Genomic DNA, 27,848 nt, shown 5'->3' on the forward strand with positions numbered 1-27,848 from the left:
AACGATTTTTTTCCCCTCAACATTGGATGTTCAAAGTTCCCGTCATTGATTGGCTGAAGACCCGCGCACCATGACGCCGCTTGCGCATGCGCATCCGTCCCCTCAGGCTGTATGCCGCTTGCACGCTACTTATTAGCAATCAGAGGGTCAGTATGATATCGGAGCCCGGTGATTGGCTGGCACGGTGACATGTCCCCGCCCACCTCATGGCTTCAAGACTCGCAGGAGAAGACGCTCGTCCTTGTGTGAGGAGATTCGTCCGCGGCGGCTGCGGTCAGGAGGACGGGACAGGTACCTTGTGTGGTGCCGCTACTACAAGTCCCAGCATTCCCTGCGCGCCCCATGTGCAGCAATGTGCACGGCGTGTGGTGGTGACAGGCGGTACTGACCGCGGGGCATGCTGGGACGTGTAGTTCACCGTCACGTGTATGTCATTGTGGGGTATGCAGCAGGGATTTTTTGTCCCTCACCACGTGTGGGTCATTATTGCTGTGACCTCACAGGGGGCATGCTGGGATTTGTAGTTCCTCTGTGCTTCACAGGGGGGCATGCTGGGGTTAGTAGTTCCTCTGTGCTTCACAGGGGGGCATGCTGGGGTTAGTAATTCGCTGTGTAGGTCGTTCTGGCCGGACCAACATTGGGTTTTTGGAGTCTGAAGGTGGGGCGTCCCTGCGCAGCACAGTGCGGTCGCCCCTCAGTGATACCTGTGCAGGTGACATGTTGTCTGCCCACTGGAAACAATGTAACGCGTCATCTGTACAGCCTCCTATCTCCTCCAGGTGGCGCTGTGCCCGGATCCTCCATTCTTCTTTAATTAACTTGTCATTGAGTAATCCGCTTCATGTGACCACGGATTTGGATCCATCCGTGTTTTAACTCTTTATTTTCTGCCTCTCAGGAAAACCTGAGACGTCCAAATGAGATGAACTTTGGTTCCCTCCTGAAACTTATGATCCGTGACACAGCAGAGCTGCAGTTCTGTCGCAGGTGCGTCCGCCTCTGGTAATATGTAATTGGTTATCTGCCATCTGAACGAGGCAGAAGATCTCACCCCCGGACCTTCACCCTGGCACCGAACATCAGCTCTGGAGGAAAGGTCACAAGACATCCATCCACACAAGCCAGTCACTGGAGGTCATAAGAGGAAAATATCACCTGCAGTCCTATGTAACACCACAGATAACACAGTGATAACTCTCTGGGTACAGATAATGTAGTAGATGTCACCTGCAGTCCTATGTAACATCACAGATAACACAGTGATAACTCTCTGGGTACAGATAATGTAGTAGATGTCACCTGCAGTCCTATGTAACATCACAGATAACACAGTGATAACTCTCTGGGTACAGATAATGTAGTAGATGTCACCTGCAGTCCTATGTAACATCACAGATAACACAGTGATAACTCTCTGAGTACAGATAATGTAGTAGATGTCACCTGCAGTCCTATGTAACACCACAGATAACACAGTGATAACTCTCTGCATACAGATAATGGAGTAGATGTCACCTGCAGTCCTATGTAACACCACAGATAACACAGTGATAGCTCTGAGTACAGATAATGTAGTAGATGTCACCTGCAGTCCTATGTAACATCACAGATAACACGGTGATAGCTCTGAGTACAGATAATGAAGTAGATGTCACTTGCAGTCCTATGTAACATCACAGATAACACGGTGATAGCTCTGAGTACAGATAATGCAGTAGATGTCACTTGCAGTCCTATGTAACATCACAGATAACACGGTGATAGTTCTGAGTACAGATAATGCAGTAGATGTCACCTGCAGTCCCATGTAACGGCGCACACACACAGCTGGTTTTCCCCTGTGCTGGACGTTCACTCTTGTTCCCTCTCCTCTTGCAGAAGTGATTTGTCTGTTTGGGGGTCGGTCGTCCGCCGGTGATGACGGGGGGGCAGTGACCGGTAAGTGCCTTCTGATAATCCGGAAGGTCTCTGGCGGTTTCCGCACTGGGAGTCGCGGTTCCCGGAGTCGTCCTCCTGATGTGAAGGGTTTTCACACACACAGATTTCTACAATTTCCTAATGGACTTAGTTCCATCCCTGGCTGTTGTCAGGAGCTCTGCTTGCTGTCAGGCAGTAACCCTTTCCTCAGCTGAGAGGCGCAGACGATTGTATCCGTCTACACAATGCAGTAAACATTCCGGACCGACACATTGTAACGGAGTCACAGAGCATTATCTGCACTGGGTACAACTGTGTATCCTCTTCCCAGCTGAGAGCAGCACTGGCTGTGAATGTTCCTATTCACTGACAGCAGGCAGAGATTTTGGCTACTGTTAACCCCATCTCCCCTGGGTCAGTTTTTCACCTTCTAATTTCTGTAAATCTGACCTGTCCCTTTCTGTGGCGATCACTCTGCGTATCGAAGCCGTTCTGAGACGGTTTTCTCAGGACACATTGTACTTCATGTTGGTGGTAAATTTAGAATTGATATATTTTACCTTTTTTTATTTAAAAAAAAAAAATCCGAATCTTACAGAGAACTTGGAAAAAATTTGTAATTCTCAAAATTGGAATGTCTCTTTTAGGACTGACGTTGGCATCACTTTGTCAGGCCTCTTTCACACGGGCGTCACGGATTTTGTCCGGATTTATTGCGGCAAACCCGCGCCAGTAGGCACGCAATTTCAGTCAGTTTTGTCTGCGATTGCGTTCCGTTTTTTTCCGCACGAGTGCAATGTGTTTTGCACGCGCATGATAAAAAAAACGGAATGTGATACCCGGACCCGAACCCGGACTTCTTCACTGAAGTTCTGTAGATTTTATTATTTTCCCTTTATAACCATGTTAGAAGGGAAAATAATACAGTAAATGGACTTTAATGGGGTCGCGGGGCTCATCTCATCGTCTCCTTAGCAACCATCTGTGAAAATCGCACCGCCTCCGCGCTTGCTTGCGATTTTTCACGCAGCCCCATTCACTTCTATGGGGCCTGCATTGCGTGAAAAACGCAGAATATAGAACATGCTGCGTTTTTTTTTTTTTTTTTTACGCAACGCATAAGGACTCTGACCCGGTGTGTCTATTAAAGGGGGTTTTCCCGAGCCCTCCAGACAGGTCACCAGTAGGGGGTGGGGTCCGATACCTGGGACCTCCGCCAATCAGCTGCTTGAGAAGGCACTGACGCAAACCTTCATTTAGCACAGCGCCATATAATATATAGTGGTGGTGTTTGGTATTACAGCCTAGCACCATTCACTTTAATTGGACTGAACAGCTGATGGGTGGGAGTCTTGGGTGTCGCCCGCCCCCCCCCCCCCCCCCCCCCCCCACTGATCAAATACTGATAACTTAGGTCATCAGTTAGAAATTCTCTGAAAATCCTTGCAGCAAGCAGAGATCTTAAAAAATGGTTAGTAAGGGCTCATGCACACGGCCGTTGCCCTGCAATACACTGGGCAACGCCCGCGTGCACCCCACATCACGGATGCGGACCCGTTCACTTGAATGGGTCCACAAACCCAGAGATGCGGTGCGGAAGCGCTACGGAGTTCTTCCGTGGGCGTTTCTGGCTGTGCCTCCGCACCGCAAAAAAGCAGTCGGATGCGGATCGCGGACCCCATTCAAGTGAATGGGTCCGCGATCCGCATCTGGCTTCCCCTGCGGTCGGTGCCCAAGCATTGCAGTCCGCAGCACGGAGCCCTTGCGTTCATGGGCATGAGCCCTACGTGACACGCAGGTTGTGTAGTAGATCTATACGTTAGACTCGTGGACAGCCGCAGCTTTGATTACCACCTTCCGGTGAGTTTCCCTGGTAACAGAGCGGACTGGGAGGGGGTCTCGCCAGCCGGGGGTTGGGCTGTATTGCTGCGTGTCGCGCTGTCGCTTTAATTGCAGGCAGTAATTACTGCCTTTGACGCAGACAGAAGAAGCGTTCCCCTCGTTCCTATTTTAAGTCTCTTCTTCTGCCGCCCTCGCTGTGTGCCGTCGTACACCGGTGGGGGGGGGGGTAAAGTCGGGGTACACAGACGGTGGTGGGTGATGCTTAGGAAGGGGCTTCTAGGCTTGAGGTTCTCTCAGCCTCTGTAGAAAGCTACAAATAGAAAAAAAATACCCGCCTCATCCACAGGTCCTCTTCAATCAAGAGAGGATGTAGCACTCCGGACTCGCAGCACAGCACCCGTCCTGACCTCCCAGCACTGCCGGGGTCACATGGCATCATAAATCAATATAACACTGACATAATGCTGTCAGTGCTGCTGTATACAACACATTCCGGAACTGCAAGAGTTACATAGCATTATATTGATTTATGATGCCATTGCGGTGCTGGGAGGTCGGGACGGGTGCTCTCCCTCACAGCCTACATGCGCACGAACGTGGCTTGGTTCTTCATCCGAGCAGCACTTTTTGCGGCTTAGGTGCGGACCCGTTCACTTCAATGGGGCCGCAAAAGATGTGCGTAGCGGTCCGTGTGCTGTCCGCATCCGTTGCTCCGTTCTGTAGCCCTGCCCAAAAAAAATAGAACATCTGGAAAAAAAAAAAAAAAACTGATGCCATACAGATGTCATCCGTTTTTTGTTTTTTTTTAATACACAACAGATGTCGTGTTTTTTTTTTCCGGAGGACTTGGGGTGTCCTATTTGTCAGTCATGCCGCTCTGATGTGCGTGTTGTGCCCCCACCCTGGACTCTTGTTAATGGATACGGGACGGGCTCCGATCCTAGCTATACATTGACTCCCATATAACAATCGCCGTTAATGAGTGACTGCGGGATGCCGGAGTCAGTCGGGTTCAGATCTCATCCTGCAAGATGGCGGCAGCTGGACTGAGGCCATCAGCGTCTGTCCATGAATGTTTCTATAAATGTAGAAAAAGTGGCGGGTCCCCAATATCTGCAGAATGGTGGAGCTGATTTCCATGTTAATGCCGATCCCGGCCGCTTAACCCCTTAGATGCACCGGTCAATAGTGACCAGAAATCCAGCGGTGTTGGATTAGTATTTTTTGCAGCGGTTACGCCATGTTGCATCGGGACTCCATGGACAAACCTTGTGACGCCCGATAAGACAAAGTCCAGCTTTTTAACAAGCCTGGAGACACGATAAAGGGGGAACTAGCCAATCCCTTTAAAGGGGTATTTCCATGGGGGCGTATCGCTAGGATATGCCCCCATTGTCTAATAGGTGCGGGTCCAGCGTGGGGACCAGCACCCACCTCTAACACGAGGCTGGAAAAGTGGTGGCCGGCGGTGCCAGGTCTGGCCACCCCCAAGGCTTCCTATTGGCCCGCCAAAAATAGCGGAGTGGCGCGCTCGGCTATTGTCAGAATCCCCATAGAGATGAATGGGAGCGCACCGCACTTGCGCGGCCACCTCTCCCATTCGTTTCTATGGAGCACTCGGCTATTTTCGGCAGCCCCATAGAAATGAATGGAGGGTTCCGCGCATGCGCAGTGCACCCTCCTGGACTTTAGCAGCTCCATTTAGGAGGTAGGTGTGGGACTCGCACCTAACAGACAATGGCGGGGGGGGGGCGTTTCCTAGCGCTATGCCCCCCATTTAAGTTCTTGGGATAAAGAACCTGCATCACCGGTTGAGTAGGCGTCCTTCTCATTAGATATTCAGGTTTAGGTGGTCGGTGGGTGTTTGGTCAGAAGATGCAGGTAGATTTAACCTGGAATCTGTAGCTTTAAATGGAATACATTTTTTAAATTGTTTTATTTCAGCGCTAATCCTGGATTATAGGAGATTTAGGAGTTTCCAAGGATTATTGGCGTCTCGCTGCTTATTTACGCTCCATGGAATTCCTCGTATCCCAGATCGGAGGGGATGCTGGGCTGTGAGCGCCCCCATCAGGCAGCGTATGGCGGGGGTCACCTGTCGCTGCTACCTTGCCGCCTCCTCTTGGGATTGGCGGATGGATGCGCAGCAGCCGTCCGCTATCGGTATATAATGTACAGAGCCACGACTCCAGTCCCATAGTCGGGACTGCTCCTCTCGTCTTTTAGGCCCCCCTAATTAACCCTTCAAGGGCTCGTTTAGGGGCTACATTGTAATAGTGATGTAACGGCACAGTCCTCCCACCGCCGGCATCTGATACCACAGCCACCGGTGCCCAGACCGAGCCTTTGGCGCACTCGTGTATCTGCACAGTCACTGTTGACCGACCTTTCCCCTCATTCCTTTAAAGACTGGGGTTTCTTGCCTCGGATTTGTCGGAAGGGGTGGGGGGGTCGACTGTCGGCTCTGCGCCTCACCTGTCACCTGGGTGTGTTGAACTGGGCACAAAGTGAATTCCAACAATTCGGAACCTAATGTCTGCTCTGAAGATCCGTTCATCTGTCTGGTGACCCCTGAGGTTGGGCTTCTTATATCTGCTTCAGGGAAAGCTGGGTGATGACTATATGCAAAGACCTTGAGAGATGTGGGCGGCTCAGGCGCTTCAATGAATGGCTGATAACGGAGCAGTAGATTGTATTTGGAGACGGGGAGATAGCATAGGGTATTGTCCTTTTTACTCCTTGGCTTAGGGGATCTGATATTAAGCGGCGCCTGGAGTCTGCAGCCGGAGACTTTCCCACAGTCCTGAGATGATGGGATCACAATGATTAACTGCAATGTAATTAGTGACTATCAGTGTGATGTAGGGACGGGGGCCCTGTCGATAGACTTCGTGTACATAAAGGCTTTGGGTACATATCAGAAGTCCCGAGGCAGTGCTGGTGCGTCCTCCCTGTGACCACCCATTGACTTCATCCGTGGTCTAGTCTGGGTTTGATGGCAAGAATTGCAGAGCCTTGGAGTCTATACCCTGGATAGATGACTATTGGGTGAGTCTACGATGGAGAAGGATTTGGGTGTAATTATTAATCATAAACTGAATTCTCAATGCCAGTCTGCTGCTTCAAAAGCCAACAATATATTGTCCTGTTTTAAGAACAAAATGGCTTCTGGAGAAGAGGCTCTCATTTAACCCCTTATAAAAGCACCAGTGTGACCAGATCTTGAGTAGATAGTCCAGTTTTGGGCACCAATCCATAAAAAATAGATCTGCCTAAAGACTAGGAGCCATGGAAGATCTCAGTTATCGAAACTAAATGTATTTATCCTTGAAGAGAAGATTGAGGGGGGACATGATGTCTTTATGTATATGGTCCATATCATAACCTACGCAATAATTTTCCTTCATGGACCCAGCGGAGAACATGAGGTCATAGGAACAGTCACCCTCAGGGTATAGTAATGGCTGAAGTCGTGGAGAGATACAAGAAGGGGTTGGGTGTGGAGCACATTATATGTAGTTACTGGTATTAGTATGGAATATGGATCCTGTGATTTGTCCAATTGGAAGCAGTTGGGTCTCCGCCGTTATTTTTGCCTTCCTCTAGTTGAGCTTGATAGACTTAGTGTTTTTTTTTTTTTTTTTGTTTGTTTTTTTTTTATTCTCCAACCCTGTAATTATATTATAACCTGTTTTGGGAATTTTTCTTGGTTCTAGCAGACCTCTTACCTCCTAAGTACTAAAACTGATTGTGTCTTTTCACGTTGGGACTATTGTCTGTTGGTTAGTAATGGCAATGTTTCTTAATTATTGGGTGGGAGTGGAGGAGAGGTCTAAGGGGAGAACAGCACCAGAGAAGTCCAGGAGTGGTCCAGAGGTCTACAGGGAAGGGGCAGAACCAGAGTGGTCGAGAGATCTAGGGGGAAGGGACGGCACCAGAGGAGTCCAGGAGTGGTCCAGAGATCTAGGGGGAAGGGGCAGAACCAGAGGAGTCCAGGAGTGGTCCAGAGATCTAGGGGGAAGGGGCAGAACCAGAGGAGTCCAGGAGTGGTCCAGAGATCTAGGGGGAAGGGGCAGAACCAGAGGAGTCCAGGAGTGGTCCAGAGATCTAGGGGGAAGGGGCAGAACCAGAGGAGTCCAGGAGTGGTCCAGAGATCTAGGGGGAAGGGGCAGAACCAGAGGAGTCCAGGAGTGGTCCAGAGATCTAGGGGGAAGGGGCAGAACCAGAGTGGTCCAGAGATCTAGGGGGAAGGGGCAGAACCAGAGGAGTCCAGGAGTGGTCCAGAGATCTACGGGGAAGGGGCGGCACCAGAGGAGTGGTTGAGACTTCTAGAGGAAACGGCAGCACGAGAAGGTAGAAGTGCCAGAGGGATCTAAGGGGAAAGGGCATCACAACAGGACCTGGGAATGGAAGATATATGTACGGGGGGAGGGGCAGCAGCTAAGTAGTTTTTCTGGAGGACTGGAGCAAGCAGAATAGAGCGGGATCTCGAGAGGGGACTTTTTAGTGGAGGTCTAATACATTATTATGTTTTTTTAATGTTCCTGTTTGCTTAATTTTTATTACTGGACTTCAGCCTGTGCCGCGCTCCTCTGTAGAGTAAAGCATTAACCTCTTTATGACTGGACCGCTGGTTAAACCCTGACTGGCTTTTCTTTTTCCAGGTTTAAATACGACTCTTCAGATGCGGTGTCCGTCACTTCCATGGAGCACAGGCGAGATCCACGTCGGGCTTCCATATTATGACACGTGGACGGTCATCGCGTGGAATCGCTGAGAACACTACGTTGGCACTGTCTGATCCATTGTAAGCACCATCCAGCAGCCATGAGGTTCACCACGGTGGATTACATCATCTTTGCTCTGCTGCTCATCCTGTCCTCGGCCATCGGACTGTATTACGCGCTGAGCGGAGGGAAGCAGCGCACCACCCAGGAGTTTCTGCTGGCCAATCGCAACATGGGCTTCATTCCGGTGTCCCTTTCCCTCCTGGCGACCTTTCAGTCGGCAGTAGCCATTCTTGGCGTCCCGTCGGAGATATACCGGTTTGGGACGGAGTACTGGTTCCTCGGCTGCTCCTACATCCTGGGGCTGCTCATCCCGGCGTACATCTTCATCCCCGTCTTCTACCGGCTGCGGCTGACCAGCACCTACGAGGTACCGGCTGTCAGTAATTGTGTTCTTCCATTGTGTCTGTTTCTGGGAAAGATGGGTGGCGACCAATATGACAGCTCCTGCTTGGGTTGTCCTCCAACTTTCCCTGGTAGCTGGTGATGCTTCCCTTACCCTTGGATTGCTGCATTACTGCCTGAAAGCTGGGTGACAACTGCCACAGCGGGGTACAATGTCAGACGTAGTTGTCACCTGACTTTCCTTGTTCTAACCTTGCAGGACTGTGTATATTTTGAAGCCAGTAGTGGGGGAGGGGAGCACTGATAGTACCGGCCGTTATCAGGATTATTACATGACTGCTCCAAGGTCACGGGTCAATCACAGATTTATTACGTCTGTATCTGGTGATTCTGGTAATGGAGGGCTGATCACGTTGCCTTGTTTATCAGCCCCTTGTGGAAAATTCCTCCAGCGCTGCGTGCTGCACTCATGTCTGCTTCTCTCCATCCCTGTGCAGGTGGAGCAGGGTTTATTAACCAAAGATAATGTCTTCTATGGCCCATCACATGCGGGGTGGAGGATAAGACCAGAGTGTCTACCAGGGCGATGGGGCAGCAAAGGGCAACCGTGCCCTCCCGAATCCTGTGAGAATTGCACGCCCCTCCCTTATAACCTGTCTCTCTCTTCTCTCGTAGTATTTGGAGTTGCGGTTTAATAAAGCCGCGCGGCTCTGCGGCACCATCACTTTCATATTCCAGATGGTGAGTCCGGTCATCTTCTATCTTCACTGCGCCGCGCACCACATACACCAAACGGAAGGTGTTGTGGGATCCCATGAGGCAAAAAAGGAGAACCGATATTTATCGTAATAGTGGAATAAGGTTTTGTTCACTGGCAGCAAGCGGAGATCCTGAAAAGGATTAGGAGTTGAAACAAAATATATTAGACAATTGAAGAGCTTTCACTACATCGGGAGGATTACCTGGAGGCTGCGGGGACGGCCCGTCTCATGTTTTATACTTTGCTGCTGTTGTGAAATCTTCAGGCCGTGGCAAGCCCATGACAACACTTCCTGTTTGTTTTCCTTGTTTTTATGTTTGTTCCCCCCTCCCCGCAAGAAATGGAAGGTTTTTAACATTAACCTGTTGTATCCTGTAGATTTTGTACAGATGTGGAGTCTCGTGGTTATTCAGTAACCTGTATGGAAGCTCTGGGCACTATGACCAGGGTCTGCGCACAGCTCTGCTATTCCACACAAATCTGCCTGACTAAAATAAACTTCTCCTTCTCTATTTTCTGCAGGTTATCTACATGGGGGTGGTCCTGTACGCTCCAGCCCTGGCCTTTAATGCAGGTAATTCAGCTTAAAGGGCTATTCCCATCTTGGACACTGGAGACATATCGCTAGGATATGTCTCCTTAGAACGGAGCCCACAAAGTGATGGCGGACGCACCACACACGTGTGGCCCCCTCTTCATCTTCTATGGGAGAGCTGAAAATGGCCAAGTGCTAGCTCGGCTAGTTAAATAAGCCGTCTCTGCTGTCTTCTGCCCCCTCCTCCTTTTACTCCTGCGCTCTTCTTCTCTTTTCTGTCCCCCTTCTCATTTTACTCCTTTTCTCCTTCCCCCTCCTCCTTTACTCCTGCCTTCTGCCCTCTCCGTGCCCCCTCTTCCTTTGCTCTCTCCGTGCCGCCTCTTCCTTTGCCCTCTTCCTGTGCCCCCTCGCTGTGAAAGTATTACATATGTGCAGTTTGTCAGAAGTTTCAGACCTCCCCCATCAGTCCTTTTTAGAATTAGAAATTATATATTTTTTTTTTCCTCTTTTGTTGTTGCAGTAACTGGAATCAGCCTCTGGGGGGTGGTACTGACTATGGGACTGGTCTGCACATTGTACACCACACTGGTAAGGTTTACTTGGGGTTGACTGCTGGTTACTATCAGTCCTTATATAGGAGGAGGGTGGCGACTCTCCCTCCCCCCGGCCTGTCTGTGTGTCGCGGTATTAAGGCGCCGTCTGTGGATACTGTAGAACTTCTTTAGCTGCAGCAGTTGTTGCCTTCTCCCTATATCTTCCGGCACTTGTGTCTCTGCAGCGCCCCTATCGGTCATTGCTGATTACCCTTATCCTCCTCTTCCTCTCCATACAGGGTGGGCTGAAAGCCGTTATCTGGACCGACGTCATTCAGACCATGGTGATGTTCGCAGGCCAGTTGGCGGTCATCATAGTCGGCACATCAAAGGTTGGCAGCATACAGGAGGTGTGGAACATCACCATGTCGCATAATAAGATCTCCGGGATAAAGTGAGTGCTGATTCTGCCCTGAAACATTGCAACGAAAAACACCTCAGGGGCCACAGCTGGGAGGGTTACCTGTTCCTATCCATGTATCCTGCTGATAGACTTGACACAGTGGTACCCAAATCCATCGCCAACCAGCCATGTGAGGTGGGGAGGGGACCGTATCAAAATCCTTCTCAGGTGAAGCCATTCGGAAGGTCCAGCATAACTCATGGAGTCTGACAACCCAGTTGGACATGGGTTGTCAGTAGATCCATCATGTAGACATTAAGGGACTCCGTCCAAACTGGACTGGGTGCAGTTAGACCCCCACTGATCAGATATCCTGAGGATAGGTCCTCGCTAATCTACTTCTATCAATGTTAGTGTTTACCTGAAGAACTGATGGACCTGATCAGTCGGTCTCCAGAGGAGAGGACATGGGTAACTCTTCTGAGTGTAGTCCCTAATGGACTTAATAGGCTTGTGCTATGCTTCCTTCCTTCGAAATCCCCCTCTGTTTTCTCTTCTTGGAGTCTGTAGTAAATAGTAGTTACTCCAGTAACCGTATCTTGTGTGCATAGAACATGGACAGTAACTGAGTGTTGGGTACATTGCATCAGCCATTAGTGACCTAAAGTTACCATGGTTGTACCGATTTTACAGTGTCACATACCAGTCACCTGATGTCTGTGCCCCGTGATCAGAGGCGGCTCTAGACTTTGTGAGGCCTTAGGCGAAACTAAAACATGAGGCCCCCACAAAGATCGTTGGGATGCCCGTGATCTCCCGTACGGCACCCCGGCTCAGTCCTCAAGAAATAAGCTGTGTCAACCCCCGCACGGAGCGGTGGTGTGGTCAGCACTCCCCCTCCATGTATCTCTATGGAAGACTCGGAGATACGCAAGTGCTGTATCTGCGGCTCTCCCATAGATACATGGAGGGGGAGAGTTGACCACCTCTCCGGGCACAAGGGGATCCACCAGTACCATACAGGAGATCGTGGGGGATCCCAACGGCCAGACCCCCCCGATCAGACACTTATCTCCTATCCTTTGGATAGGGGATTTATTTTCCTATCCCAGAGTACCCCTTTAATATGCAGTGACATCACAGTAAAGGCTTAATATGCACAGTGACAACACAGTACAGGGCTTATATTCACAGTGCATATTAACACTTTGCATTAACCCTAGCCCAGTTCTCTAAATTGACCCTCCCCCCACACACCGCATTTTGCTGTACTCGCTATACAGCGGCACATACCTGTCACATCCGGTGCCTCCAGGTGACGTCTCCTCTGATGTAGATCTTCTCTCTCATCTTCTCCATTCAGTCCGGACACTTCTTTCAGCCGTCTCGTCTCTGCAGAGTGTGATACACAGACATCTTAGTGTCCTCACATTTCTATCATCATCCCCCAACCTGGAGCCCCCACAGTGTTATCCTGCTGTTCACTGTGCCCCCAATACCCTCAAATACTATCCTGAAGAAATAGTGCTCCCATAGTAATAGTTCTCCTCATAGTCCCACCAATAGTAATTCCCTTCTAGAATGCCCTCATTAATAACACTGCCCCCTACAGTGCCCCCATTAAGTAATTTGCCTGCCACACTGACCCCATCATGTAGTTTGCCCCCCACACTGCCCCATTAAGTAATTTGCCCCCCACACTGCCCCATTAAGTAATTTGCCCCCCACACTGCCCCATTAAGTAATTTGCCCCCCACACTGCCCCATTAAGTAATTTGCCCCCCATTAAGTAATTTGTCCGCCACACTGCCCCCATTAACCCCTTAAGGACTCGGCCCTATTTCACCTTAAGGACTTGGCCATTTTTTGCAAATCTGACCAGTGTCACTTTAAGTGCTGATAACTTTAAAACTCTTTGACTTATCCAGGCCGTTCTGAGATTGTTTTTTCGTCACATATTGTACTTCATGACACTGCTAAAATTGGGTCAAAAAAGTAAATTTTTTTTGCATAAAAAAATACCATATTTACAAAAAAAATAGAAAAATTTGCAAACTTCAAAGTTTCAGTTTCTCTACTTCTGTAATACATAGTAATACCCCCAAAAATTGTTATTACTTTACATTCCCCATATGTCTACTTAATGTTTGTAGCATTTTGGGAATGATATTTTATTTTTTGGGGATGTTACAAGGCTTAGAAGTTTAGAAGCAAATCTTGAAATTTTTCAGAAATTTACAAAAACCCAATTTTTAGGGACCACTACAGGTCTGAAGTCACTTTGCGAGGCTTACATAATAGAAACCGCCCAAAAATGACCCCATTCTATAAACTACACCCCTCAAGGTATTCAAAACTGATTTTACAAACTTCGTTAACCCTTTAGGTGTTGCACAAGAGTTATTGGCAAATGGGGATGAAATTTGAGAATTTCATTTTTTTTTTTTGCCTAATTTTCCATTTTAACCCATTTTTTCGACTAACAAAGCAAGGGTTAACAGCCAAACAAGACTGTATCTTTATCTTTATTGCCCTGACTCTGCCGTTTACAGAAACACTCCATATGTGGCCGTAAACTACTATACGGGCACACAGCGGGGCGTAGAGGGAAAGGTGCGCTGTATGGTTTTTAGAAGGCAGATTTTGCTGGACTGGTTTTTTTGACACCATGTCCCATTTGAAGCCCCCCTGATGCACCCCTAGAGTAGAAACTCCATAAAAGTGACCCCATCTAAGAAACTACACCCCTCAAGGTATTCAAAACTGATTTTACAAACTTTGTTAACCCTTTAGGTGTTGCACAACATTTAATGGAAAATAGAGATACAATTTCAAAATTTCACTTTTTTGGCAGATTTTCCATTTTAATATTTTTTTTCCAGTTACAAAGCAAGGGTTAACAGCCAAACAAAGCTCAAAATTTATGGCCCTGATTCTGTAGTTTGCATAAACACCCCATATGTGGTCGTAAACCGCTGTACGGGCACACAATAGGGCGCAGAAGGAATGGAATGCCATACGGTTTTTGGAAGGCAGATTTTGCTGGACTGTTTTTTGACACCATGTCCCATTTGAAGCCCCCCTGATGCACCCCTAGAGTAGAAACTCCAGAAAAGTGACCCCATTTTAGAAACTACGGGATAGGGTGGCAGTTTTGTTGGTACTAGTTTAGGGTACATATGATTTTTGGTTGCTCTATATTACACTTTTTGTGCGGCAAGGTAACAAGAAATAGCTTTTTGGCACAGTATTTTATTTTTTTTTGTTATTTACAACATTCATCTGACAGGTTAGATCATGTGGTAATTTCATAGAGCAGGTTGTCACGGACACGGTGATACCTAATATGTATACAATTATTTTAATTTATGTAAGTTTTACACAATGATTTCATTTTTAAAACAAAAAAAAAGTTTTAGTGTCTCCATAGTCTAAGAGCCATAGTTTTTTCAGTTTTTGGGGGATTATCTCAAGTAGGGTCTCATTTTTTGCGGGATGAGATGATGGTTTGATTTGCACTATTTTGAGGTGCACATGACTTTTTGATCGCTTGCTATTACACTTTTTGTGACGTAAGATGACAAAAAATTGCTTTTTTTACGGTGGTCACCTGAGGGGTTAGGTCATGTGATATTTTTATAGAGTCGGTTGATACGGACGCGGCGATACCTAATATGTATACTTTTTTTTTAATTTATGTAAGTTCTACACAATGATTTCATTTCTGAAACAAAAAAAATTATGTTTTAGTGTTTCCATAGTCTAAGAGCCATAGTTTTTTCAGTTTTTGGGTGATTATCTTAAGTAGGGTCTCATTTTTTGCGGGATGAGATGACGGTTTGATTGTTACAATTTTGGCGTACATGCGACTTTTTTGATCACTTTTATTACCTTTTTTTGGGAAGTAAGGTGGGCAAAATTTCAATTTCATCATAGTTTTTTATTTTTATGGCGTTCACCGTTCGGGTAAAGTAACATGACCGTTTTATAGATCAGGTCGTTAGACGCGGCGATACCAAACATGTGTAGGGAATTTTATTTTTTCATTTTTAATCAGTGATAAATGTGTTTTTTGATTTTTACTTTTTTTTCACTTTTTTTTTACTTTTTTTTTTGACCCAGACCCACTTGGTTCTTGAAGATCCAGTGGGTCTGATGTCTGTATAATACAGTACAATATATATTGTACTGCACTGTATTTTACTTACACTGAACAGATCTATGCCTTTAGCACAGATCTGTTCAGCACCGTGGACAGCAGGATGCCTGAGACGGCATCCTGTTGCCATGGGAACCTTCCCCGTCTGCCACAACTTCGCAGACGGGGAAGGGTGAGGACGGGGCTGTCTGGGAGCTCTCTCCCTCTCCATCGGGGGGCTGTAAAGGCACAGCAGCCCCCCGATCGGAGAGGGAGGGAGCTCCCTGAGCTGTTAACCTTTTCCATACAGCGGTCCGTACGGACCGCTGTATGGAAAGGGTTAAACGGCTGACATCGCATTGCCGATGTCAGCCGTTTATACCAGGGTGCCAGCAATGTGCTGGCACCCTGGTATACCCACTGAACACCAATGAATTTTCAAGGGGAGGCGGGCGGGGGATCGCGATCCCGCCTGCCGCACCGCCCGCAACCCTCCCCCTGCACCTCCCACCGGGCTAAAATCACTCGGGGGTGCAGGGGGGGGGGGATACAGATAGATTTTGGGCACTATAAAGTTTCTGATCCTCGCGGTCAGGGACCGCGGGGATCAGAAACTGCAGAAATCGCAACAAACCGCAGGTCTGAATTGACCTGCGGTTTGTTGCGATCGCCGACATGGGGGGGTCACGGGACCCCCCCCGCGCATTTAGCCTAGGTTCCTGCTCAATGATTTGAGCAGGCACTGTGTTCCGATCACAGCCGGCTGGGCGGCAGTGATCGGAACAACACATGACGTACCGGTACGTCATGGGTCCTTAAGGACTCGGGAAACATGCCGTACCGGTACGTCATGCGTCCTTAAGGGGTTAAGTAATTTGCCCCCCCACACTTCCCCCATTAAGTAATTTGCCCCCCACACTGCCCCATTAAGTAATTTGCCCCCCACACTGCCCCATTAAGTAATTTGCCCCCCACACTGCCCCATTAAGTAATTTGCCCCCACACTGCCTCCATTAAGTAATTTGCCCCCATTAAGTAATTTGCCCCCCCACACTGCCCCATTAAGTAATTTGCCTGCCACACTGCCCGCATCATTTAATTTGCCCCCCATACTGCCTCACAAATTTGCCCACACACTAGTGCCTCATATTATGTAATTTGCCGCCCACCTTGTACTTGGCAAGGACATCTAGGAACATCCTGGCAGAGATACATCTGGACCTGCTGGAAGTTTTAATTCATCCGGTGGTCTGCAACTTCAAGTAGTTAAAGTGAAACTTCAGAGCGCAACCGCGTCCTGCTGCGCGTAATCCTGCGAGACCCGTGACCTGACCTCCCGCAGCGGGTCTCGTGGGATTATGCGCCATAGGACGGAGGGTTGTGCAGCGCTCTGAAGTGGCCAATCAGTGGACAAGTACCGGGGGGGTGGAGAATAGCATTCAGGGCACTGGAGCTCAAGCCCCGAATGTTTTGACTTAAGGATGCTCCCACCCGACACCGCCGCAATTACAATTTGTACTTGCGGCAGTGTCGGGTGGGAGCCAGAGCGAGGCCCCCACCAGCGCGAGGCCTTAGGCGGCGGCCTAAGTGGCCTAATGGAAGAGCCGCCTCTGCCCGTGATATCCAGGAGGCAATGGGTAGGGGTGTAATAGGATTAGCAGAGCAAGGTTCCAGCATAGGACTGCCCTATTTCGGGGGCAATGATCCTGTTGGCCAAGACGGGCTGTACAGGTATCCTCTGTAGCAGGGATGCCCAACCCAACCTGCGGCCCGCCAGCTGTTGCAAAACTACAACTCCCAGCATGCCTGGACAGCCTACAGCAGGGCATGGTAGGAATTGTAGTTTTGCAACAGCTGGAGGGCTGCAGGTTGGGCATCACTGATCTGTAGGGTAGGCGGTGTATAGGTGGTCGGAAACCCTGGCGCCTTCACTATAATGTGGTGCTCACGTTTATTCGGTGAGTTTATATTTTGGGTCATACAAGTCACATTTTTAAGCAAATCCTAAATCTCCCTTATAAAGTGAAGAAAGAGCACTATCCCTGTAACTTTACTGAATGCACCATTCTGATTTTTTAGCTTTAACCCAGACCCGTTTGAGCGCCATTCCATATGGTCTCTTGGCATCGGAGGAATTTTCCTAATGTTGTCCTTGTATGGGGTGAACCAAGCACAAGTGCAGAGATATCTCAGCTCCCGGACGGAGAGGGAGGCCATCTTGTAAGTATCTGTAACGTGTTATTTATAGAAAAATTATAATTTCTGTCACAAGGTGCACTCATTACTGATCCTGTATTATACTCCAGAGCTGTACTCACTATTCTGCTCGTGCAGTCACTGTGTACATACATTACTTATCCTGTACTGATCCTGAGTTACATCCTGTATTATACTCCAGAGCTGCACTCACTATTCTGCTGGTGCAGTCACTGTGTACATACATTACTTATCCTGTACTGATCCTGAGTTACATCCTGTATTATACTCCAGAGCTGCACTCACTATTCTGCTGGTGCAGTCACTGTGTACATACATTACTTATCCTGTACTGATCCTGAGTTACATCCTGTATTATACTCCAGAGCTGCACTCACTATTCTGCTGGTGCAGTCACTGTGTACATACATTACTTATCCTGTACTGATCCTGAGTTACATCCTGTATTATACTCCAGAGCTGCACTCACTATTCTGCTGGTGCAGTCACTGTGTACATACATTACTTATCCTGTACTGATCCTGAGTTACATCCTGTATTATACTCCAGAGCTGCACTCACTATTCTGCTGGTGCAGTCACTGTGTACATACATTACTTATCCTGTACTGATCCTGAGTTACATCCTGTATTATACTCCAGAGCTGCACTCACTATTCTGCTGGTGCAGTCACTGTGTACATACATTACTTATCCTGTACTGATCCTGAGTTACATCCTGTATTATACTCCAGAGCTGCACTCACTATTCTGCTGGTGCAGTCACTGTGTACATACATTACTTATCCTGTACTGATCCTGAGTTACATCCTGTATTATACTCCAGAGCTGCACTCACTATTCTGCTGGTGCAGTCACTGTGTACATACATTACTTATCCTGTACTGATCCTGAGTTACATCCTGTATTATACTCCAGAGCTGCACTCACTATTCTGCTGACTTCTCATCTGAAATATCCTTTCATCCCCTGCTTGTTCAGGGTCTGCACAGAGCTTGCTATATTTGTAACTATATAACTTCAGTGACAATGCAGTGGTGAGCGGTTTTACAGTAGTGCAGAGGAATTTGCTGTCTTTTTCTGTCTTCTCCGCCCTCCCAGACCTCTATGAGGACTTCTACTTTCCTGCCTGGACATCTTTGTCTCCTTACGTCTCCAGCTCATACTTGCCATCCATAGAAAAACAGATCTCCACTACCAAACCTTTATCACTGTCTTGTTGCTGCCCTGAGTCCATACCGCCCCTCGTAGATTGCCGCCGTAGGCACCAGACTCCTCCGTGCTTATGGCATAACGTGGACTGAATCTCAAGGATTTTCTGGATTTCTCCCGCCAGGTCATGTTACGCGGTGTTCCCCTGCCAGCAGCTGGTCTTGGCTCTGGGTTGTCTCACCGGACTGGTGATGTTTGCCTATTACCAGAAGAATGAAATCCAGAACCCGGAGATGATTGCAGTCCCAGACCAGGTGAGCCTCATGCCCTTGAACTGGACAATGGTTGGGTCTGGTATAATGGGAACCCCTTCAGCTTTGATCCTTAGTGGCCTTTTCACAACAGTCTCTAGTCTAAGCGCAGCATGGGTCTCGCACTAGAGATGCTGCGGTTGCTACTGGTTGTGGCATTTAAGGGGTTAGAGGGAGGGAGCTTCCTCTCTGAGGCATGCTAGTACACTGCAGCCAGAGGCCTGCTGAAGCCCCCCAGTTCTACCCTGTGTATACGCCCTATAAGGATGTGCCAGACGCGCAGCCTGATGGTGCCTGCCAGTAAAGAACTGACAGTATAATACACTGTACTGCATAAGCCATACAGTGTATTGTAGAAGCGATCAGAAGATCGCCTGTCAGTCCTCTTGTGGCGCTAATGCGTGAAATAAAATGAAAAAAAAAAAAAAATTGCTTTGTCATTAAGGCACCAAATGGGCTGGTCACTGAGGGGTTAAGGCCCATCCTGCATTTCCTAACCCATGCTTGTATACAGATTGGAAACAATCAAGAAGCAGGAGCTACCAATTCAGAATTCCCTGCAGAAGGAAGAATACGAAGCTGACAAACTGACAGTTTCCCAATTTTAAAAATATACACATTTTTGTACTGACAGGGGTCATGATTTCTGCTTGCTGTCAATGAATGGAAAGCTTATTTACATTTAAGGCTATTTTCACACTAGCGTTGTTGGATTCTGGCAGGCAGTTCCAGAAATCCGTCTGCAAAAGGATATCATTTGTTTATGGATCCGGATCCGTCTGACAAATGCTCTGAAATATCGGATCTGTCTCTCCGGTGTCATCTGGAAAAAACGGATCCGGTATTCATATTTTTTATTTTTTTTTAAAGGTCTGCACATGCGCTGACCTGAACACCGGATCCGTCAATGCTGCATTTTTTTTATGCCGGATCTGGCACTAATGCATTTTAATAGAAATTAATGCCGGATCCGATGTTCCGGAATTTTGGCCGGAGAAAATACCGCGGTATTTTCTCTGCCCAAATACCGTAAAAAGGACGGAACGGAAGACCTACTGAACGGATTGCTTTCCATTCAGAATGCATTAGGACCAAACTGATTTTCACACATCACTTGTGCGTTGTGTGAAAATCGCAGCATGCTCCATATTGTGCGTTTTTCACGCAACGCAGGCCCCATAGAAGTGAATGGGGCTGCGTGAAAATCGCAAGAATCCGTATTAGGTATGCTATTTTCCCTAATAACCATGTTATGAGGGAAAATAATAAAATCTACACAACACCTAACCCGAACTTCTGTGAAGAAGTCCGGGTTTAGGTTTGGGTACCAAACATGCCGATTTTTCTCACGCGCGTGCAAAACGCATTAAAATGCTTTGCACTCGCGCTGAAAAATCGTGCATTTTCCCGCGACGCACACGCATCTTATCCGGCCCAAATTCGTGACACCCGTGTGAAAGAGGCCTAAGAGAAGCAGTCTAGTCCCAGGCTTTTCAGGCTTAGGCTGTAAACAATGTTTGCATTCACTGACAACAAGCAGAGATCTAGACGTATATTAGAAGGCTGAATGTCTTCTCAATGAGCTTCATTTATACAAGAGAGCCCCTTAAAGGGGCGCAAGGAAGCTGTGAGAATTGTTAGAAGTTTGTTGGGCACACTCCAAGATGGAGGCAGTGAGTTCCCCAAGAATCTGTGCCTTTTTAAAGGGACGTGTCAGGAATGGAGACTTGGGATCTTTCAAGACGCCCACAGACCAGAAACTACACACGATACGTCCTGCAGATGCTTGGTGGGAGGGGCATATTGTGAGGAAGAGGCGGAGTCATGTTGTGGTTTCCTGTTTGGACGATCACTTTGATGGTTGTGGTTTCCCCGCTGTAGTTGGTGCTGTATTTTGTCATGGACATCCTGAAGGACTTCCCTGGTCTCCCCGGACTGTTTGTGGCCTGTCTCTTCAGCGGAGCCCTCAGGTGAGTTCGTGACCTTCGCCTCTTACCACCGTTCTCATATACATGGGTCTGATATAGCAGAGCTGAACGCGTTAATGTAGCTCTTAGTGATGTCACCATGACCCTATGGTGTTACATAGGACTGCATTGTCTATATGTGTTCCCTGTTGCTTTACATAGGACTACACCTAGCATCTACTGTAACACACACATTTTAAAGGGGACATGTCACCATTTCCCGAGGCTTTGGTTTTCATTTTTGCTCCTGTCCTCAGCACCATCTCCTCAGCCTTTAACTCTCTGGCCACGGTTACGATGGAGGACCTGGTAAAGCCGTACTTCCCGAACCTCACCGAGTCCAGAGCAACGCTGCTGTCCAAGTGTCTGGGTGAGTATCGGCGCTGCCGGACCGTACCATTATGTCAGGGATGGACCGGGCTGTACTATAGGTCTATGGAAAATATTTGTGAATCTACTTCTCCTTATTTAAAGGGATGCTTCACTTTTTAAATAACGTTGTCTTTGTAGTCAGGAAATGTACAATCTGGCATCATGCCCAAGTGATGTTGCCACTTGGAAACCATCAACAAGTAGGCTAACTGTTTTTTTTTTTGGGGGTTTTTTCTCTCATGGCGATGCAATTAGTGATCTGTACAGCTGAACTGTCCGAGGTTTAATTCATTATGTCTAACCTCACATGCATTGACAGCAGTTGTCCTGCTTGTTGATGGTTTCCCATTTGCAGCAGATTTCTTCTGCACTGCACAGGGGAAACTAAAGGCAACAAAAGTAATAAAAGATGCTGGAATAAACATGAAGTGTAAGGTAACCCACGGTGCACTGTCTCTTTAATTTGGGGGGGCAGTGCAATATTATTATTTTGGGCTCACAATACGTTTAAGTGTTAATTGCACAAGGCTGAACCGCTCCGTTAAGTAACCCATGTCACACTGCAGCGCTCTACCTGATCTGTCCACTAGGTGGCGCTCTTCCCTTGTGTAATTCCCTGTTGTGCTCCCCATCTTTTGGCAGCCGCCCCCTTCCCCAGGAGGTTGATCTTGTGCTGCATGGTGTGTGATCCATCTCCTCCATATGTGTGCGTCTGTTGCGTTAGTCTTTGCGCCCCCGGCCATCCCACGTGATGTTGTTTGTGCACAGCGCATACTTTACAACTGTGCGGTAAACGCTCATGTCCTGCGCAGGTCCCCCGCCTACCGCGGACATGGGAGCCACACACAGTTTGAGGTATCCTGACTGACGCCCCATTGGATTCTGGGTATGAAAGCTCCAAGTGGCGCATGAGGTCACTGTAACGTCTCCAACATCTACATCGAACCCGTCCCCCCGTGTGAACGCTCCAGCCCTCCGGCTTTCCCAGGGTCCTGAGTGTAATGGTGGTTGCCATGGTGACCAGTGGGGTTGTCACCCAGCTTTCCTGGAAGCGGCTATAACTAGCTTTCCAGACGTATTTATCTCATGGTAATGGAGTCTGGATGAGGATGATGGCGAGAGGGCTGAACTGTTCGGATGGAGTTGTGCTCCTGCAGCTCCCTCCCCACCCCCTCTCCATCCACAGCAGCGTTCATCACAATCATTTCTCCTGAGCGCTGCCCTCGCAGCCGGATCTAACGTCTTGTCTCATTACAGCCATGATGTATGGACTCCTCTGCCTGGGAATGGCCTACGTCTCCTCGCTGATGGGCTCCGTGCTGCAGGTAAGTGCAGTACAGAGTGTTTCAGAAGAGGGGTGTACGGATATTGAGGGGGTTAACCGATTGAACATTGTATAGCGGCTGCGCTTGGTATCGCGCTCAGCCCCATTGACTTCTATGGGGCTGAGCTGCTCCCTGGCCACGTGACCTCACTGGCCGCTGCGCTACTGCGAACACAGGCGCCTTCGCAAACAGCTGGTCGGCAGGACCTTCACCGATCAGATACTGGTGACCCATCCAGAGGAGCGGTAATCAGTTCTACGTCTCAGAAAACCCTTTTTAATATATTGAGTTCCCTTCGTCATTCTTCATCCACTCCCTGGACCCTGTGCACTGCAGCTTTAAGAAATAGGGGATATATTTTTATTTTTATTTTTTGTGTATATAATAATTTAATTTGGGATAAATAAAGTAGATTTGTGTAATTCTGACTTGAGGCCTATTGTGTGACATGGTATTGTCCATCCCCAGCGCACAATAGGCTCCTTACTCTGCAGGTGAATGCCCTAACGTCTCCTCTCCTCACCACAGGCTGCCCTGAGTATCTTCGGCATTGTCGGAGGACCCCTTCTCGGCATCTTCTCCTTGGGATTCTTTTTTCCCTTTACCAATTCCATTGTGAGTCCATCTGTAGCACCGGAGGAGGCATACAGTGCCTTCAAAAAGTTTTCATACCCCTTGAATTTTTTTCACATTACACCCACAAACTTTAATGTATTTTATGTGATGGACTAACAAAAAGTAACAAGTAGGTGTGAAGTGAAAAGGAAATGATATAGGGTTTGCAAGATTTTTAAGAAATGAAAAATCTGGAAAGTGTGATGTACACTTGTATTCAGCCACCTTTTGTAGGACCACCTTTCGCCACAATTACAGCTGCAGGTCTTTTGGGGTATGTCTCTGCCAGCTTTGCACATTTAGAGATTGGATGGCAAGCTTCTTTTTTTTTTTTTTTTTTTTTTTTCGTAACCTAACCCTGCTTTAGTTCTTCACAACTTTATCCCTGACCTGTCTGGTGTGTTCCTTGGTTTTCATGATGCTGTTTGATGGCTAATGTTCTCTAACAGAGGCCTTCAGAACAGCTGGAGGTATACTGAGAATACATTACACACTGGTGGACTCTAAAGCCAATTGGTCACACAGGATTTTATTTAGGGGTATCAAAGTACAGGGGGGCTGAATACTAATGCACAACACACTTTTCAGATTTTTATTTATTAAAATTTTTTAAAACCATGTATAATTTTCTTTTCACTGCACACATACTTGTACTTTGTGTTGGTCGATCACCTAAAATCCCAATAAAATAAGTTTGTTTGTGGTTGTAACATGAAATCAAGGGGTATGAATACTTTTTCAAGGCTGGTGTGTATTATATTTTTAGATTCCATACATACATCTGCCCGCGTGCTTTTTGCTCATTACTGCCATCTCTTCACACTTCCGCAGGGCGCAGTCACTGGTCTACTGGCCGGACTGGTCATGGCTTTCTGGATCGGCATTGGCAGTTTTGTGGACAGGATGGCGGACTCCCCCGTCCCCATGCTGAACGTCACCAGTACCCCGGATGTGGGGAATGTCACCGCGACCGTCATGACAACACTGCTAACATCTGCTGTGGCCACCAAGAGGTGAGGGGCAGGGAGCAAATATATAGATAGTAGACGTCTGCCCCGCACAAGGTGTTGGGGGCCATGGGGTGTGGAATACTATTGCAAGCAAAAAGTGAATCTGTTCAGCCATTGGGAGCATCTCCAGTCTGGGATGCAGCCTGCAGTGTAAAGAATGGAAGCTTAAATAAAACTGTGCTTGTCATGCTCCATCCAGAGAATTTCAGGGTAATCGTGACTTTATTGCTGAGTGACCTGTACAGCTGGGAGCTTCAGCTCATGGCTCTTTTGCTGTTGCAAAACTACAACTCTCAGCGTGTCCTGCCGGTCTGCTGTGGGGGTAGTAGTTATGCTGCAGGTCCCGAGGTGGCGTCTACCTTATGTAATTTCTCTATCTTTCTCTCCTTCCAGCCTGAGCGGTCTGAAGAAGTTCCACGCCCTGTCCTACATGTGGTACAGCGCCCACAACTCCACCACCGTGGTCATTGTGGGCATCGTCGTCAGCCTGCTCACCGGTCAGTGTCATGTTAACCCCTTCTTACCCAGACGCCAGTCCAGTCCTTGCTGTCAGGGAATTGAAACTGTTTGGTTTACATCAGAGGATTGTAATGATTGTAGACCGTGCTCAACATTCTGCACCCCCCCAGACTGATACATTGTAACAAACCATCAGGAGAGGGAAGAGATGATGCTGATGTGTTGGTCTCACAGAGGGCTCTCTAGACGGTGTATTCCGTTCACTGACAGCAAGCGGGGAGAAGTTACATCACAAAGTGGATATATTATGTGCTATGCCTAAAGGAGTCTGTGGTCCTATGAGCTCACAATCTAACTTCCCGCTTGCTCACACAATGGATCACTCCCATCTCCAGGCCATTAATTCTGATCTCCACATATGTACGCGTTTCAGGCCCAATGAAGGGGAGGGACGTGGACCCCCGAACAGTGTACCTCGTCCTGCCCAAGCTGCTGTTCTTCCTGCCGGAGAGATACAAGGAGAGGCTGAGGTTCGGGGTGCCACACATTGCTGAGGTAGGGGACCGTCACGCCACCAGGCTCTTAAAGGTACCCACTGGCTTTTTTCTCCGTTTCCTCATTCTGACCAAAAAATAAAATTGGCTTTTTCTCATGTGCTGACATCTAGTGGTCAAAAGAACATACTGCAGAAGCATCACAATTTACAGTCTACAAAGAGCAGGTTAGGTAGGAGTTATCTTTGGAGGACTGGTGATGTCACTTAGGAGGCGGGGTTATATAGTGGAGGACTGGTGATGTCACACAGTGAGGGGGCAGGTGATGCATGGAGGACTGGGAATGTCATTTGTAATGGAACGCCTAGCACCCCGACCGGGTACCTCCGTCGATATATGCTCCTAGTGCTTCCAGAGGACTCCAAGCACTCCACTTGACATCGTCAGCACTGCAGACCCCATGAACCGCCGAAGCTTGGTGGAGGTCTCTCCGTCTCCTACCCACCCTGGACCTACGACAAGGCTCCAGTGGGTGAACCTCTCCTAAATCCAGAGACAGGAACCAGGAGCAAGCTCTTACAAGAGCTTATACTCAGGGGAGTATTGTGCTATAGCAATCCCCAAGAGTAGTTATTCCATCCCCCCAAACATGAACCAAAACTTCATGAAGGTATAAAACAGGAACCCTTTATTGAGGGCTACCCGCCCGTATTTATGCAGGTCCCCATCTGGTGGACACGCCCCTAGAGGACCAGAAGGAAGACTGACACAGGACAGATACGTAGCACTCAGGATACACAGACACAATACATCCCCACAATGCATCATGGTTTCCACCTCTCTGCCCTGGAGACACCTGAGGAGCAATTCAATTATCTCTCAGGACAAAGGGAAATCACCAATACACATGTGGGAACAACAGGACAGGAATCACCACACAATGTCACACCCCCACAGCAAACAGACATTTAACATATTCCCAGATAGCTCAAGTCTGAGTGCATATTATTAGGTGAATGGCACTCAGAATACACAAATACAATAAAATTAGCTATCTGGGTACCCTCACATAACAAAATACCATTCCAAAGACAGATTTAAGCTGTGCGGCCGGTCTGTCTGCTTCTTTAAAGTTAGTATGTGCCATAATCCTGAGGCAAGAGGCTGATAAACAGGCCTCTCCAAAACCCAGTGGCGAGGTTGGTTTCGCCACATCATTCATTTGAGGAGGGGGGTGGGGGGGTTCTCTGGAGGACTGGTGATTATCACACAAAAGGTGGAAGTTGATGTATCACTGTATGGGAAACTAGTGATGTCCTCCACTTGAGTAAAGTGAACAAACCCTTATGTTCCTGTGCGGTTCCTCATCTTGCTCTCGTTTCTTATACTCCAGTCGCCTCCAGAGCTGCATTCAGTTTATTTTAGCTGCAGTACCTCCAGCTCAGACGATGTTCCTCCTAAAGCTTTGTCCTTTTTCCTCCAGGATAAACTGGACTCTCCAAACCCTAATGTTGAGGAGAAATCCTGCAATGGCTTCCTGAACGGCAGCGCCAACGGAGCAGAAAAAGACGAGATGGAAGAGCACTACGCCGGCTTCTCCCGCTGCAACGGCGGACATTCCTACATTGTCCAGGAGACCTCCCTGTGATGGAATGTGCCAGACCCAAGACATCTGGGACCTCGGAGAAGCTGGCCGGTCTGTGCCTGAGGAGCCTCGATGATGATGATGATGTGTGGTCTTCCAGGAGTGTGGCAAATGTGGAGGTCGTTCCATCGTTCTTGGCCTCCTGTTTTCTTCTCGTGGTTCCTTCAATGATATTTTCATCCACAATCTTTTAAGACTTTCAGGCCATGATGTAACGTGTAGACCTCTCAAGTTGCTCCTTCTGGTCCTGACCTTTTTCTTCCTGCCTTGTTACTTGCTAGTCGTCGAGATTCTCGGTGGGTAATGCCTTCAGTCCGGGGCATTTGCGCTGCTAACTAGATCGTGGCACCTTCTTAAAGGGGACACTTCACCAGGACAGACCTCTTAAAGGGCTTCTCCACCTCGGATAACTTTAGTTGGTAAAAATAATGGGAGTCCCTCCAAAGCCCATGTGTTGCCTCTATAATGGGGTGCAGATACTTAAAGTAATGTGTGCCCTGGGATGTACCATTCCTATTAGAAATAAGGGGGAGCCTGCTATGATTGTCCCATTTTCCATGCCAAGGACTTGTAGGACACTGCATTCTCTTCAGGTGGGTGCTGATGTCCTTACATAAATATATCCTGGGCTGTTAAGGGATATGAGGTTGTCTTGTAGGTGCAAATTTGTATACGACATGCCCTTGATTGCGTCAGTGGGGGGGGGTCGTTACAGTTGCATCCCTGGTGTTGTGTTCCCTTTAAAGAGCTGACGTCTGATCCCCTCGATCGATGGATTCTGTGATCATGCTGATCAATGATCTTCATCTTGAGCTGGACTCAGGATCTTCTCAAGTGACCTGTCTAATGTGACTATCTATGGTTATATCTCCAGCCGCCGCCATGATCGTAGCAGTCCAGCCCCAGTCTAGAACCTCTGCTCTCCATGTTTTGGTCCCAGTCCTAGTATTGTACATGTGATCACTGAGGGGGAGGTTCCACCACTTACACCACCCCTTTCTATGGCAGACCACTGAACGTAA

The 27,848-nt window shown here is 48.1% G+C and overlaps 1 protein-coding gene across 6 annotated transcripts; it reads left to right on the forward strand.

The window, feature by feature from the left end:
* The first annotated feature begins 144 nt into the window (after nt 1–144).
* Nucleotides 145–27,848, forward strand: LOC120997117 (sodium-dependent multivitamin transporter-like). Of its 6 annotated transcripts, none has more exons than XM_040427055.1 (18): nt 145–291; nt 899–987; nt 1,879–1,938; nt 8,424–8,916; nt 9,567–9,632; nt 10,174–10,225; nt 10,707–10,774; nt 11,019–11,173; nt 17,340–17,480; nt 18,813–18,942; nt 20,821–20,909; nt 21,164–21,276; nt 22,536–22,603; nt 23,132–23,218; nt 24,050–24,231; nt 24,622–24,725; nt 25,121–25,275; nt 26,665–27,848. In XM_040427055.1, exons 4-18 carry the CDS (start codon nt 8,587–8,589, stop codon nt 26,827–26,829), a joined length of 1,905 nt encoding a protein of 634 aa, XP_040282989.1. In that variant the 5' UTR covers nt 145–291; nt 899–987; nt 1,879–1,938; nt 8,424–8,586; the 3' UTR covers nt 26,830–27,848. The 6 variants fall into 6 exon arrangements, with proteins under 6 accessions (XP_040282989.1, XP_040282994.1, XP_040282991.1 ...); XM_040427060.1 differs by having other exon boundaries at nt 25,121–25,242; XM_040427057.1 differs by lacking the exon at nt 1,879–1,938.

This window comes from Bufo bufo, chromosome 4, assembly GCF_905171765.1.
Source record: "Bufo bufo chromosome 4, aBufBuf1.1, whole genome shotgun sequence".
Classification (NCBI taxonomy): domain Eukaryota; kingdom Metazoa; phylum Chordata; class Amphibia; order Anura; family Bufonidae; genus Bufo; species Bufo bufo.

What these genes read in the sequence shown, in the direction of transcription:
- LOC120997117 (XM_040427055.1), top strand. Translation starts at nt 8,587, where the DNA reads ATGAGGTTCACCACGGTGGATTACATCATCTTTGCTCTGCTGCTCATC. An exon ending in GGCTGACCAGCACCTACGAG is followed by an intron (nt 8,917 to 9,566) that starts GTACCGGCTGTC and finishes CTTCTCTCGTAG; the next exon opens with TATTTGGAGTTGCGGTTTAA. An exon ending in GCACATTGTACACCACACTG is followed by an intron (nt 10,775 to 11,018) that starts GTAAGGTTTACT and finishes CTCTCCATACAG; the next exon opens with GGTGGGCTGAAAGCCGTTAT.